Raw genomic sequence first — 16,355 nt, 5'->3', positions numbered from 1 at the left:
GCTCATCTGTCCCCCATGTGTTTTTCTGGAGGGTTGGGGAGGGGGGTCCTTTTTAAACTGTATGCCCTCACCCGATGCTCCCATCCCAATCCGTCCCCCCTAAAAAGTGCCTTAATAAGCTAATGTTAAGTCTTTATTGTCACATAAGCCTATAAAAGTCATTTTTATATTCTGTACCTTAATGGAATGGGGCCGTAATTTCACTCCCGGTGCTTTGGTTCCATTTGGATAGTCACCGCTTTTACCACTCATCGGAATGACCCAAACTCTTTTTTTCTGTGTAGCGTCGTTTCGGGACCTTTTATTTACTGCAGTAAAAATAAAATGGCCGTGAGGTGAAATTACATTGATTCGACAGAGACCTTTTGTGGAAGGCAGCAACACACGCTCAAGTTAATGAATTGCAATCTTCTCTCTTCACACGCAGGCCCCAACTTTAATGTCATTTCTGTTGTTCTGTGAGGGGTTTTTATGCATCCCGTCATAAAAACAGGTATTTGTATGGAATACAGATTTGGACATGCTTTGAAGAGCCCCGTACGTTCGTGAACTTTGCGCAAAAGGTTGCCTTTGTGTCTCTCGGTAGCAGGTGCCCACGCGCTTTTAGAGGTTCTCAGAAAAGAGCCCGGATTCCAGGTTGACATTTACCTTGAATAGGGGGGATATGGACCAGGTTCTCTGTAGGTGATTAGAAATGCTGTCAAGACCTGCAGGCTTTGGGATGCTGTGCATTTCAGCTGATAAGCCCTGCGCCCTTTGTCCCAGAGGATTCCATTTATCAACTTCTGATGGAACAACGTGCACGGTATCGTATGTGATAATGCTCATGTGTGACGTGGCATTTATTTTTTATTTTGCAATGAATTAATTTTGGCGCCCGTCCTCCGGTTGTGTGCAGGGGTCATCAATATGTCCGTATACGGGCAAAATGTGTCTGTGGCAAAGACTTGGCCTTCTCCGTGGTAAATTCTAGATTTTTTGTTTTACAGGGGACTGCCCATAAGTCCGAAGGTTCATTAGTCCGAAGGTTCATTAGTCCGAATTTAGTTAGGGTTACTGAGGTTAAGTTTAGGATTAGGGTTAGAGTTAGGCATAGTATTATTATTTTGATCATAAGACCTAATTATTGAACATCAATTCTCCATTTTTTATTTATTTATTACATTTTTTTCATTTTGTTTCTCAGAATATGTTGACACTGATTTATTTCGACACCAATGCACATTATGAATCCACTAGTACTAGTGGTTCTCAAACCTTTTATTTGCAAGGACCTCCTTAACTCTGAGAGTGTACAAATAGAACAAAATGAACCCATAACACTCTCAGAGTGTTACAGACCTGTTATGGACCTTCTTTTGTGTTTCTGTTAGGGATGGACAGCGGGAACCGGCCAATATCAAAAATCGGCAGGTATGATATCAAACCGGCCGAATCGGTGACCGGCAGGTCACTGACATAAATACCGGTTTTATGCCAATTGTGTCTATGGCACTGCACAGCATGATGCTCTGGTCCTGTGACTAAAGTAAACATTAGCAAGTAGCAGCCAATCTACTTAGTGGCAGCCTACAGAATACAGATGGTGCTGATTACCTTTGCAATGTAAGGATATATTCCATAATCCTGTGTGAATGTTGTCTCCAAAAAGAAGGGGAAAAAAGCATGCGTCACCTGCTTTCCTCCTGCCTAGTCCAGACGGTCATATTAGACTGGATATTGTCTGTGATTTTGGATATTGTACTATTGTGATTGATTTGGCATTAGTGTTCTTCTAGCTTATTGGTACTCAAATTGAAGTATGTCTTGTAGGCCTACTTGGCCTAAGAAAAGGGTATTGGAGCAACCCTATTTTCTAGTTCTTAGCTAAAGAAATCGGTATCGGAAAAATCGGTTTTGGCAGGTCAGACCTTCATAAAACCGGTGGATCGGTATCGGCCAAGAATTTTGCAATCGGTCCATCTCTAGTTTCTGTTGATATTATTGTCCACTCATCTTGTACGTCCACCACAAGCCAGCATAGTGATGATAACCCCTGGTTGTTTGCAGTCATCCGTAGCATGTGCTCACTTCCCCACTGGAGGTCAGCAAAGTCGTGTAAATGTGTGCAAATCTTTGAATATATGTATTTTCAAAGCAAACATTTGTAACTCAAATTTTGCTTCTGGGTGGTCCCTGGAACTAAATATTTTGAGATGGGGGTCCGTGGCCAAATACATATCATTTTGGTGGTCCTTCACATGAAAAGGTTTGAGAACCACTGACATAGTAGTCTCTCAAGAACAGACTAACTGAGCTCCAGTTAAATGAAAAGGACCTTTTCTTTGACTATGGCTAGCCAGATTGCTGACATAGAAACATAGGTTTTCAAAAAACCTTAGAAGGATTCTAAAGACACTTATAGAATCGGGTCAAAATTCTAATTTTCACGATTTTTCAAAAATAGCAGATCTACAAGCTCGCAGCACGGCACTCGGTGCCGTGCTGTGAGCTTGTATATCTGCTATTTTTCAATAGTTAAAGCATAAAATAATGATACACAATTATTGTCCACTCATCTTGTATGTCCACCACAAGCTAGCATAGTGATGACCCCTGGTTTGTTTGCAGTCATCCGTAGCATGTCCTCACTTCCCCACTGGAGGTCAGCAAAGCACCACGCCACAAGCACACATCATCTCACCATCCTCGGGAGATGAACGGGCGAGGTAGAGCTTTGCCTTGCACTGGACCCTATCTCAAAGCACTGGCATGTGTGCGACGCATGAGCGCCAAGCTCCAAGAAGAACATGTCTGCGTCGGTGGATGAACATGAATCATTATTTGCTTTTAGCCCTTTTATTTAGAGACACAGCGGTCCGGGGAAAATGTGTATTCTGTTACTCATCTTCTCCCACACCCCCCCAAAAAAGTAGATCACTGTTTAACAGGGATTATTTAGATTTGGGCTTTATCTTTTTGAGGTTTTATTGACTCTGGGGGGCGGCTACCCCGGTCCAAGACCCCTCTGGAGATTCACGGGTTTCTAGCGGGTTCTATTATCGCTCCGTCAGCGATCACTCAACAGAATATTTATTCCTCCCTCGTCGTCAGACCTCTATTGGCACCAACTGTGAGTCAGCCAGTCAGAAATAAGCAAAGGGGGGAGCGTTGCTGGTTCACAAAATGATTACTGTTTCAGTCGAATCGACAGCCTTGTATTTTGTTTATTAGAGAGCGAGAGCGAGTACATAATGTGCCTGTGTGTTTAATATATATACAGTCTCTAGACTGTTGTTGACCTTGATTATGTGAATGCAAATATCACGCCGATGATTGATGCTGCTATTGATGAGTCTAGAAGGTCCCCAGGTTTCTCTGGATCGGGGCCCACTTGAAAATGGCGAAAGCGCTTCGTGGCCCCCCTGTCTGATCAGGTGCATGGCATGCATTTTATTTGTATTTTTTTATCAGAGTGTATTTTAATGAGCAAACAATCAATTGTGTGCCGGCTTGGATCAATGCAATCAACCAACGGTTGTATACTTTAAAGTTCCTTTATGTCTGTATCGCAATGAAAACACATTTGTCAAGGTTTTAACGAAGATAATAATGACATTTCTTTACATTTTCTCTTTAAATGTAATATTATTAGTGTGGTTGCTATGAGGCTGTTAAGTCTGACATCATTTTGTAGGCAGAGGAGAAATTTTGCCCCCATGCTTCACTTGACATCACAATATTTAATATAAAGAGTAACGCTGAATTGTTTGGCTTTGTTCCCAGTGGATTCCTTGTGACTCACGTCAGTGCAACCACACTTGCAATTTCCAAGAATTGACCTTTCTAGTATTGTTACTAGAGCAGAGCATGCAAGTACTGTAATCGGCTGCTTATGTATGTGCATGACTGTTTTTTGAAGACCGTAGCCCTGGGATTCTGGAAATGTATGTAGGTGACACCTACTGTATAGCTAGGGGTGGGCGATATGGTGATAATTATCGTTGAGACGATACAATGTCTCCACGATATGCATTTTCAGAGGTATCGTATATATCGTGATACAATTAGCCAGTAGCTATGCCCCTCCCAAAAAGCTTTTGTCCAATGCTAGCTTAGAATAACTTCCTGCTTGCCAAGGTTTGCCTTGGCAACAGCCTTGGCGATCTGATGATGTCAGCAGAGTTTGGTATGTACAGTAAAGGTACACTGCTGCGTTTTTTCAGCTGAATATCGGAGCAAATTTCGGATAACGTAGAATCGAACTCACGTTATAATGTCAATCACGTTTGCACACTGCCGCCTGTTTCGTATTTATTTTCTGACCACTGGGTCCCTTGCTCTCTCTATCTCTCTCTCCTTGCCCTGAAAAACGCATTTTCCAACGAAAAAATGCAGCAGTGTGCAACCAGTGTAAGGGCGCTCTCGATAATGTCTTCATTAACGGGGCGAAGACGTTAAGGACATGAGGCCAGCAGCGCACACCTTGTGGCGCGCTCTGCTTGCGCACAAGTAGGCCATTTGTGTGGCCTCCTTTGCCAACTATTTGGAGACCCGCTTGCAATGTCCTCACAGCCTACCATTGCCACCCCCCCCCCTCCCCTCCTCGAGCCAAATGTCGGGTATTGCTTGCCTGTGAGAAGTACGATCTACACAACTCGTGCGTTGGTGAAAACGTGCAGCGCTGGGCGTTGCATGATGACTATGAGGTCGGAGGTCACTGCGAGCCTCAGCATCAGCACCTTGGGTCAGCACATCCTGTGAACAGTGTTGGGGCCTCTGCAATCCATCATGTGGAAGCCTTCCTTCCGTCTGCTGCCATGTCTACCTGTGTCACAAGGGATTGGAACATCTCTCTATATACTATATATAGTATATATATCGTCGTTGTCGGGTGAAAACCTTGTATGTCCAAAACTGTTCGTTTTGCATTTATCATTTTAGAAATGATTTAAACTAGTGAAAACAGCCGATCTACAAGCACACAACGACGATATATATATCGTCGTTGTCGGGTGAAAACCTTGTATGTCCAAAACTGTTCGTTTTGCATTTATCATTTTAGAAATGATTTAAACTAGTGAAAACAGCCGATCTACAAGCACACAACGCCTCACACCGCGAGGCCTTGTGTGCTTGTAGATCTGCTGTTTTCACTACTTTTGTGCGACGGTCGTATGATGAAGCAGAGCTTTACTTTGCGAAAGAACATACAAATTTGAAACTTGGAGATACAAGGTTTCCACATGACAACGACGATATATATATATATATATATATATATTGTCGTTGTCTGGTGGAAACCTTGTATGTACAAAACCTTCCTTTTTTTGGGTTACTATTTTAAAAACGATTTAAAACGTGAAATTAGCCGATCTACAAGCACACGACGCCTAGCACCGCGAGGCGTTGTGTGCATGTAGAACGGTTATTTTCACTAGTTTCGCAAGACAGTTTTGTGCGATGAAGCAGGACTTTTATTTGACAAAACAAACATACAAATTTTAAACTTGGAGATACAAGGTTTCTGCCCGACAACGACGATAGGGCGTGCTACTGCAGATGAGAACTAATACACCTTTTGCTGAGTAGCTGCAGCTAGGCCTAGATTTGAGCTCTGGAAAGAAACCAAAAAAAAACAACTGGATGTACCGTGTTGTAAAGTGGCAATCTTCGCCGCGTTCCGCTGCACTCAAGTCGACCAGTAAATACTGTAATAGAAGGGAAAATGCCTCGATTACCACACTTTACCTCAAAGTGGTGCCCACAGTCGGAGAGCTCTCGCTGACTTTGACCATTTTCAACCCGTTGTGGGCTTGCATATATAGGCCTTTTCCACTATTTGTAGAATACATGTAGGACTAAAGTGGTTGACCACCATGGCCACTCGTTCCATTAGCATTAGGGCTGTTGTTCTAGGAGAGTGATTGTCACCTACTCGGTCCCGAATGTCAAGTTCTCCCGCCATTATCCGCAATTCACAGAATCCTCCGTCGCTGCAGAGTGCACACTGCCCGTGTGATGACAATGATGGGCCATCCAGATAATAAGGCTTCGCCTCCTGACACGTGCCTTGCCATCTGCCCCCTTTCAGAAAATGACCACAGGGAATTTGAGGGACTTCACTTATTTCCTTGCAGCCACTCAGCCGTTTTGTTTCTGCTTCCTCCTTAGTTTTGTAGACAAAAGGTGGCTCGCCTCTGCACCTCGGGTGGCACAAAACTCTTCTTTAACGAGACGAGAGCTTATTTTCTTGTGGGCTCGGTGTGTCTGATGGTGTTTACTGGCTGCCGCGGTGTCGGAGCACCGCGGTGTTGTGACGTCTCCAGACAACACTTGAAAGGAAGCGCGTTGGAAGTGTCTAAATGCAGCTATTGGAACGGAATCTCCTTAACTTCCCATCAGTGGAGCACTGGGGTGGAGGTGGGGAGCGGCAAGGTGACAAGGTGTCCCACTGAATACGGCGAAGAGGAGGAAAAGGCACAGAAGCGTCACTTTGTGTGGGTTGACATTTCCATACAGTACATGACAGAGCGGTGTCACGACGAAGGGCGAGATGGGGAAAGGGAAATTAGTCACAGCCTCCCACAGCAGCACATCCCTGCCACCGCCATTAGATGTCTCTTTGGTCACTTAAGAAGGCTCTCGTAATGTAGCACAAATTATGATCACGTTAATGTGGTAGTATGCACCGGCTGTTTAGTACGGCATATGCATGCAAAAAACAGACATCAAGGGATTGCCGGAGACTCTCAACATGCACGAAATTGTCATGAAATTTGAAGATTTTTTTTTTGTTCCGATCTCTGCAATATATATTATACCACCGTAACTTTTTATCCGCACGCGCACAGGTGTTGAACTCCATCAGCGGATCACTAAGTAAGGTGTCCATTAGCGCAGCGTTAGTATATGAAAGATGGGTCTTGGCGCAGACGGCAGCCCCTTTTGATGATTCATAAACCATTTAGGCCTAGAATTATTGAATGCTTTAACTATTGAAAAATAGCAGATATACAAGCTCGCAGCGCGGCACCGAGTGCCGCGCTGCGAGCTTGTAGATCTGCTATTTTTGAAAAAGTCGTGAAAATGTGTGCAAATCTTTGAATATTTGTATTTTTAAAGCGAACGTTTGTAAGTAATTCTTTGCTTCTGGGTGGTCCCTGGAACTAAATATTTTGAGATGGGAGTCCGTGGCCAAATACATATCACGTTGGGGGTCCCCTTCACATGAAAAGGTTTGAGAACCACTGACATAGTTGTCTGTCAAGAACAGACCAACAGAGCTCCAGTTGAGTGAAAAGGATCTTTTCGTTGACGATGGCTAGCCAAATTGTTGACATAGAAACATTGGTTTTTCAAAAAAACCTTAGAAGGATTCAAAAGACACTTATAGAATCGGGTCCAAATTCAAACGTTAGCGGTTTTTCCAAAATAGCAGATCTACAAGCTCGCAGCGCGGCACAGAGTGCCGCGCTTTGAGCTTGTATATCTGCTATTTTTTAAATAGTTAAAGCATAAAATAATAACACACCATAATGTGTACCCGTTCTGAATGGGTTTTAAAGGAGCACTCGTGTTGCCAGCAGGCATGGTGAGTGTGAGTGCGCCCCAATTACTCCGGCGCCAGTTCCGAACGAGCTCCATTCGTCTGTCACACCTCCGCAGCTAACCTCCCCCCTCCCCTCCTCCCCCGCCAACCTCCCACCCTCTCCCTCCCTCTCCCTCCCACCACAACACTCCCGACTCTGTCTCTTCTCTCGCTGACAACAGTTTCTACGGAGCCACTCCATGTGGCATGTCCCTACTGATTAGTTGCTCTGAAACGCACTGATGGGCAATTTTGCACTCGGGCCAGAAGAAAGATTAAAGTAACAGTTTGAGACCGGCGGCACTCATCTCAACAGCGTTTCTCAAGTGTTTTTTTTTTTTCTTTTTTTTTTCCTCTCCTTTTTGATTCATGGAAATAAAAGTTCACCAGCGTTCAGATTCTTGCGTTGTTATTCTTTTGATCTTATGATGGTTTTTCCCCTTATTCTGCTTTGTGTGAGATTAGTATTTGCATCGCTTCTGTTTTCTTTCTAATCTAGACAAATATTTCCACATTCATCCCCCTGCAATTTCACACCTAAATCCCTTTTCCCCCCGTGTTGTCTTTCCAGAATGAGAAAGGGCAGTGCCCGGCAGACGTGGTGCCCGACCCTCTGGACATGCCCTTGGAGATGGCAGACGCAGCCGCCGTGGCCAAGGAGCTGCGGACTCTCCTGAGAGAAGCCCTGCCCAGACCTTGCTCTCCTCTGCCTCTCACCGTGTCGCCTCACCCGCCCTCCGCTCTCTCGGATAAGGCCCGGGCACAGCTGGCCGCCATGGGAATCCGACTCGGCGACCGCGTGGTCATCGCTGGTCAGAAGGTGCGTTGGGCAAGACTCGGGGGGGATACTGGCCCCTACTACTGTGAAAGGTGCCACTATTCTGGCTTTTGTCAACGCCACAGACATACAAAGAGGGTTTCTGCTTTGTTGAAAAATATACTCTTTGCTTTCTACCATTTTCATTTGTGAATGATTATGATTAAAAAAAAGTATATGTTAGGGCTGTCACAATTATTACATAATAGTCTAATCGTGATTATTTGACATTATCGCAATTATTTTGTCAAAATCGTCATAATCATGAATGTTGAAAAATGTCTGAAATAGTGGAAATAGCAGATCTACAAGCTCACAACGCGTCGCATCGCGACAAGCTCACAACGCGTCGCATCGCGACGCGTTGTGAGCTTGTAGATCGGCTATTTCCACTATCAAAGTTATTTTTTAAGTAGTAAGTTGTCAAATATGTCAGTAATTTCTTTGTATATTTAGGTTATGTGTCATATCTACCATGTACAACTTCAAAGCCTAAAAGCCAAACAGAAATGTAATTATCAACGACAAAAACACAATTAAATCGTTAATCGCCAATTATTTGAGTGACAATTAATCGTCATGTAAAATGTCATATCGTGACAGCCCTTGTATATGTATTACATATATGTATTACATTGTATATGTACAGTATATGCTCTTTACATGCTCTTTGTATTTCATTTTAAATGAGGAACCCATTTTGGAAAAGAAGCGTAGAGAAATGCTCACCTTTTTGGTAGATTTTGTATGAATGTAGATGCGCACACAGTATTCAGACCAGAATATTCATTCATGTGATGTCACCCAGTTGGACATAAATAAAGCCATTAATGAATTGTTGTGCCACACTGGGAGTCGAATCGCAGAGCGTGGAATTCTACAGATTGGCTAATCAAAACCCTATTATCTCCCCTTCGCTCTCTCGTGCACTGCAGTCCCGCGCTTTGATCTCTATTTTCCTTTTAATTATTTCTCTCTTTGGCTGCTTTCTATAACTGTAGAGAGACGCATCAAAACATAGTTGAGATTCTGATGGAGGGGTTTGCCCCTGCCACGAATCAGCCGCACGCTAAATGAAAACGTATCGACCTTTATCTCGCTATTGTCCTGAGGCCACGGGCACAGCGGGATGATCAAACGTGCACACTGCATATTGTACTGAAAGGTATTGCCATTAGCCATTAATGCCAAATGTGTTTTCCCGATTCATTCAATATGTTGTGTGTGATCGGTGACAATTTTCTCTCCACTAAGGGTTGAAACTGCTATTTTGCGCTTAACCACGTTAACCTCTTACAGTATATCCATATTTTACCTTTTTGTCTTTTTTCCCGACCTAATCGTACTACAGTGTCCCTCAAAAACATCAAGAGTAGCAGATCTACAAGCTCAAAATGCGGCACGAAGCTACACGTTTTGAGCTTCTAGATCCGCTTCTTTTGCAATTTTGGAATTTGAATACAAAAAGTACATTTTGGACATTTTAGGTCTCCACCCGAGTCCAACAGAGACGATATAATAAAATACATTTTAATTAAATGAAAGAAAAAAGCAGATCTACAGGCTCAGATCGTCCATTCCCTCTATCTCCGTTATACAATAAAGCATATTGTTGTTGTCGGGTCCAAAACCGTTTAGTATTTATCATTTAACAAATGCTTCTAGATCTGCAAAAAACACGCAAATTTGAAACTTGGAGCTACGAGGTTTCTGCCCGACAGTGACATGTACATGGCTTGAGTGTTTAACCTTGGCCAATTGATTGAAGGTTTTGTCTCTGTGTCCTGCCACACAGGTGGGCACCCTGCGGTTCTGCGGCAGCACCGAGTTCTCCGTAGGCCTCTGGGCAGGAGTGGAGCTGGACCATCCGGAAGGGAAGAACGACGGATCGGTGGCCGGGGTGCAGTATTTCACCTGTCCAATCAAACATGGTGGGTTCACCACACAGCATCGCCCAGAAACCCTTAGCTTGGCTGCTCAAGAAAACACTTGAACCACCTACCACTGTTGAGTTCGCCGACTGAAACTATGACAGAAGAATGTTCTCACCATCGAAAAACTAAATGAAAACTAAAAGTGTGATTGAGAAATAAAAATTAGTTGAATAAAGTTATGCTTGGGTGTCATTTGGGTGTAAGAAAATAATGTAGATAGAACAGTTGTAAAAGACAACAATCAAACGAAAGACCATCAGTAATGGACAAGAGATACAATATAGAACCCACATAGGGTAGGTCAAGGGAAATGCATGAGAATGCAACAGTAAGCATGTCGGGTAGTGTCCATATACTGTACTGAACTGAGGCTGAACTGAATATTTCAAGCAATTAGTCTACTGAACAAGCAAGGGCTGTCTTAAGTCTTAAGGCTGTCAAGTTACCCTTGGGGAAGATTACCCATTACCCCTCCTGCTAAACCTTCCCATAATCTCCCATTCTCCCAAGTGAAGGGGGTTTGAGTGTTTGTCCATTTTAGTGTCTAGCTTCCTCACAATACACACCTTAAGGTAACATAGGACAATGACGGAGACGATGACACTTTATACAATAAATAATATACAAGTTACTAACAGTAAAGCTTCAACATGGTTCAGTAGAAGTCATAGCCTGACACTCAGCCTGAATTTTCATTTCGTTTCACCACATTATTCAGTCTGAAAGACCTCTCAATGCAGCCTTTTTCTGAGATGGGGACGTGGCCAAAGCGGGACTCTTTGGCAATTGGTTTATACTGGATTATCGCCTTCTACAGTGTCACCAGACCCTGAATGCGAGAGCTCCGTTCAGCTGAAGCTAGTGCGATTCAGGGGCTGGAGCCAGGCACAAAAATCCCCACAGAAAGTAATTTCTGTGGGGAACACACCATATGCATTCTTGGTTTCTCTCTAGAATTTGACAAATGGCAGTCAATGTGTGGTCATTTGGAGTTCATGTGATTTTAATCTAGGGTGACCATATTCTGAAAATCCAAAAAGAGGACACTCTACCCGGCATATATATATATATATATATATATATATATATATATATATATATATATATATATATATATATATATATATATATATAATTTTTCCCCCAATTTTTTTTTCTATTACGCTCAATTATGCCCTATACCACTAATAGCCTATTATGTATTCAATTTTGAGGGGGTTCCAATTGGACCCTTTACAAATCTAGAGATCCACTGATAAAGTATGCCTTTTGGCTCCAGTATGAACGTTCAGCTTTGTAACTAAATAAAAGAGAGGTAGCCCATTATTCAAACCGCCGTATCTTCTGCTTTACAAGGTTGTAGAAAAGATTCTGTCAATTTAGTTAGCAGAAGAGCTCTCACCTCGCACAGACTGTCTTGTAAGCTACTTTGCAGTGTTATGGGCTTGAAGCAGAACTTTTATAATTGTAAATGCCTAAATGGACACAGAAGACTACCAGCTTTGCTGACAGAACGCTCTGCTTCTCAATGTTGGTCACTCGCACTTTTTGTGCATTTCATCAGTGATTGAAAGCCGCGGTCGTCGCGAGCACCTTCGCCTCGCCGATACGCATCCGTAGAGCCGTCTCCCGTCATTTTTAGACCAGGATTGAGGGAATAGCAGGCAAGATTCCTTCACCAATGTAAACACAGTTGCTGAGGGAGTGAGCATTAATAGTGTTTGCAGTTCGTTTGGCTCTGCGCTGCGCGATCTGCTGCAGAGCTCTGCTCTGATCTGAAAGCGAGACAGGCTGAGGGAGGGAGGGATCGCAGGCAGAGAGTAGTATGAATAATACACGTTCCGGGGTTAGCGCCTCTCACAGTGTGTTTCCAAAAGAACCATTGAACGTGCATTGTAAATGTCCGTGCTTAAACTGTGATATGCGCGAAACCCCGGACATTTGAAGGAATTTATAAAACCCCCCCGGACCGGCCGGACAGCCCCCTAAAAGAGGACATGTCCGGGCAAAAGAGGACGTATGGTCACCCTATTTTAATCTCCGCTGGTTTTTCTCTGTCCTGAAATAGATTTTTCTCACAGGCTGTGTCTCCCTTACAGGAATCTTTGCTCCGCTCTCCAAGATAAGCAAACCATTGGAACGACGCAAAACGAAGACCTCCGCGCCCGCACGGCCCCCGCGTCGCATCGACCTGTCCCGCGTCACTTCCAAGATCAACACAGGTAACTCACGGCCGGCACCAATAGGTTGCCAAAAGCCCAGGGGCATTTATCTGTGAGATGATTCTAATCTGCCCTTGTCTGTCCAGTTTTAGCTTTGTGATCAAAACGTTCCTGCTGGGTCCAGTAGGAAAAAAAATATACCCTTTTCAGCCTGAAGGATCCTTTGGGAATAACGCATGACTCGAGGTTGGGTCTGCAGGTTTTTGGGACTTTTTGTACTTGAATGAGCGAAAGATAAATCAAACGTATTGCCTTTTCTTTTAAACTCGCCAGCAATAGAAGCCTTTAACCCATTTAGGCCTAGAATTATTGAATGCTTTAACCAGTGAAAAATAGCAGATATACAAGCTCACAGCGCGGCACCGAGTGCCGCGCTGCGAGCTTGTAGATCTGCTATTTTTGAAAAAGTCGTGAAAATGGGTGCAAATCTTTGAATATATGTATTTTCAAAGCGAACGTTTGTAACTCAAATTTTGCTTCTGGGTGGTCCCTGGAACTAGATATTTTGAGATGCGGGTCCGTGGCCAAATACATATCATTTTGGGGGTCCTTCACATGAAAAGGTTTGAGAACCACTGACATAGTAATCTCTCAAGAACAGACTAACTGAGCTCCAGTTAAGTGAAAAGGACCTTTTCTTTGACGATGGCTGGCCAGATTGCCGACATAGAAATATAGGTTTTTCAAAAAAATCTTAGAAGGATTCAAAAGACGCTCATAGAATCGAATCATAATTCTAATTCTCACAATTTTTCAAAAACTGAGCTTGTATATCTGCTATTTTTCAATAGTTAAAGCATAAAATAATGATAGTCTATAATATGTACCCGTTCTGAATGGGTTTTAAACACAGCCTGTCAGTCCAGAGGGGCAACAAAGTGAGTGCGGTCGGCGAGCGTGGGCATGCAAACGTGTCAACCAGGTGGAAGCCATTTTCCTTGTGTCACCGTCTATCTCATTACACAGTGTCCTCCAGGACCAGCTTCCGGCGACCCACTGCACATTAATGTGTTATTGCAGACCACATATCACTGGAAGTGCCAAAAAGAAACCTGTAATCCGACAACACATTCAGACGGTAACAGCATTAGACTGATGAAATGGCCAGACTCCTCCCAATATGTCCCAATAGCAAGACAAATAACTGTTGACGTTGACTTGACTTCAGGGGCTTTTGAGACATGAGGTGCCAAGGCTAACAATACTGGGAATCTCTACACAGCAAAGTCCTCGGTGTTAAAGGACAATTACCGGGCAACAACAACATTTAGCCCTATTTTCCAGTTTATTTCCTATTATTATTTTGTGTAAAAGATTCCTATCCTAATGCAGTAACTTCCCCTCGGCCAACCAGCTTGGTACGGGAGCATATGCTCCTCCAGCTGTTAGGCTATCTACGCCCCCCACAAAACCACTATTTGTTTCCACAGACGGCGTCAGATGGTTAATCAAGCACACACCGTTGTGTCGTTAACCTCCCGTCGTCGCCCAGCGAGCTCTCGGAAACAAAGTCCCGCAAAGACGGTCAAGATTTTAATCGCTATGACCGGGGCTGGTATTCATCTTTTACACGAAACATAATAGGAAAATATAGGGCTAAATCGTGTTCTATTGCCCAGAAATGTCCTTTTAATCAATTTAATGTAACTGGAATGGGTCCATTGCGGGTACATTTTTACAATCTCAGGAGCAAAATTTACATTGCAGATTTTACTGCATATACTGTGCCCCTGCTCCTCTGCATTCACATGATATCACATGAAATTTGGTGATGTGTTAGTGGCTCCATTGTCCACTAACAAATGTAATGTTGCAATTTCCTCACAACAGGCAGAGGCAAAATATCCTCTCGTATCAGCTTTTATTATGTTACGACATAATAAAACGATTTATTTTGCTTACATGTGTAAACTAGAAAACCTGGCCGATTTTTAAAGGGACCGAATTGTCGTTCACATGCCAGCTGTGACCAATACAGTACCTTTGGTTGGCTGTAAAACCTGGAGAGAGAGCACATAATGCCAAACATTGCTATAGCTTTGTGTCGTGCTGCTTTTATGGTTATTGTGGTGGAGACAGAGTCATTCTATTTACCCCGGAATGGATTTCCATTCTGTGACAGCTCTTATAAAAGCTTGGTGTGGGCTCCCTGAGTCACGACGCCAGCTGATGGTGTCATTTGTGCCTGAAAGAGGCGCTTTCTTTTTTTCTTTTTTTAACTCATTTAGAACGGGTACACATTATAGTGTATTATAATCTTATGCTTTAACTATTGAAAAACAGCAGATATACAAGCTCACAGCGCAGCACCGAGTGCCGGGCTGCGAGCTTGTAGATCTGCTATTTTTGAAGAATCGTGAAAATTAGAATTTTGACCCGATTCTATAAGTGTCTTTTGAATCCTTCTAAGATTCTTTTGAAAAACCTATGTTTCTATGTCAGCAATCTGACCAGCTGTCGTCAGAGAAAAGGTCCTTTTCACTTAACTGGAGCTCAGTTAGTCTGTTCTTGAGAGACTACTATGTCAGTGGTTCTCAAACCTTTTCATGTGAAGGACCCCCAAACTGATATTTATTTGGCCACGGACCCCCATCTCAAAATATCTAGTTCCAGGGACCACCCAGAAGCAAAATATTAGTTAACAAACGTTTGCTTTAAAAATACATATATTCAAAGATTTGCACAAATATTCACGACTTTTTTCAAAAATAGCAGATCTACAAGCTCGCAGTGAGCTTGTATATCTGCTATTTTTTAATAGTTAAAGCATCCACTAATTGTAGGCCTAAATGGGTTTAAATAAAATGTCATAACCAGTCTGAGGCGCATTGCTGCACGACTTCAGCAGTGTCGGGATTTATAGCATCTTGACCTCGTATAATTTCTTGGTGAAATATCTTCTCGCGGCCGTGCCAAAGCACCGTGCATGATGTTTACCGCTGACAAGGCCCTTGGTTTCACAGTTCATTGGATGTTTCATTTCCCTCCCCAACTTCTTGACTGATGTCACCTCATTAGAGAGAGTTCCCACCGCTCGGCACAATACTTTCCGGGGCCCTCCTTATACTTGATAGGTGTATTGTAGGTATTGGCGCCCCCTAGGGCTTATAACTTTATTGTGGTGGTGTGTTATTCAGTGCTTTTGAAGGCCAATTGATCTGGACGTGACTGGAATGGCCCAACTCACAGTGGCCTATGGAATTCTGTGATTGATAGTCCAATTAAGCAAGGGTTTAATAACCAGGGCATGGACAGCTAGGCAGCCATTCATCACTAGGTGTGCGTGTGGTGTGCACGCGCGCGCGCGTGTGTGTGTGGGGCAAGGCCACGAGGGCGTACGTGTCAGCAACTCCATACTATAACCTAGGCATCAAACCAATTTATGACCATGCACTTTTCTGTTCTTTTTTGTCAAGCATTTACTGCTCCAGTCCCAACCAACGGTTCCCTGGCCCACCTACGCTTACACAGCGTCCAATCAGACTGCAGATGGTGCATCGCCCCCAAATGCATCCGAGGATCGGCCCCCGGGTGTGGGGGGAGGCGGGGGGGTTGTTGTGTTGTCGAAACAGCTTTCTTCTCTGTTCTCTCCTTAACCAAGAGAGACGGGCATAGCGCCAGGGTGCCCCCCCACCCATTCGAGCGTGTCAGCTCAGAGATCAGGCCTCAAAACAGCGGTAAAAAAACCCCCCAAAACAAACATAGTCTGTGCTCACAAAGTGACAGAGAAAAGCCTTGGTCTTTACTTGGGCCTCCTGTCACTTCAGGTGAGCGTCAGCGTGTGGAACGGAAAGGTGGAGCTCCCGGCGAGC

At 43.7% G+C, this 16,355-nt stretch overlaps 1 protein-coding gene across 1 annotated transcript in view; it reads left to right on the top strand.

Annotated features, from left to right (window-relative positions):
* The window catches only part of LOC308306138 (CAP-Gly domain-containing linker protein 4), a gene marked incomplete at its 3' end in the record, with an annotated part of 54,491 nt that overhangs the window by 17,174 nt on the left and 20,962 nt on the right, over positions 1-16,355 (top strand). Inside the window, exons 7-9 of the mRNA XM_080751037.1 lie at positions 8,142-8,390; positions 10,183-10,318; positions 12,421-12,543. Of these exons, the coding sequence (XP_080607163.1) occupies positions 8,142-8,390; positions 10,183-10,318; positions 12,421-12,543 (508 nt within the window). The remainder of the gene's footprint in view (positions 1-8,141; positions 8,391-10,182; positions 10,319-12,420; positions 12,544-16,355) is intronic.

The sequence above is a fragment of the Nannobrachium achirus genome (genome assembly GCF_963921795.1).
Source record: "Nannobrachium achirus genome assembly, chromosome: 20".
NCBI classification, from domain to species: Eukaryota; Metazoa; Chordata; class Actinopteri; order Myctophiformes; family Myctophidae; genus Nannobrachium; species Nannobrachium achirus.
This window is presented reverse-complemented; position numbering and strand designations above follow the sequence as displayed.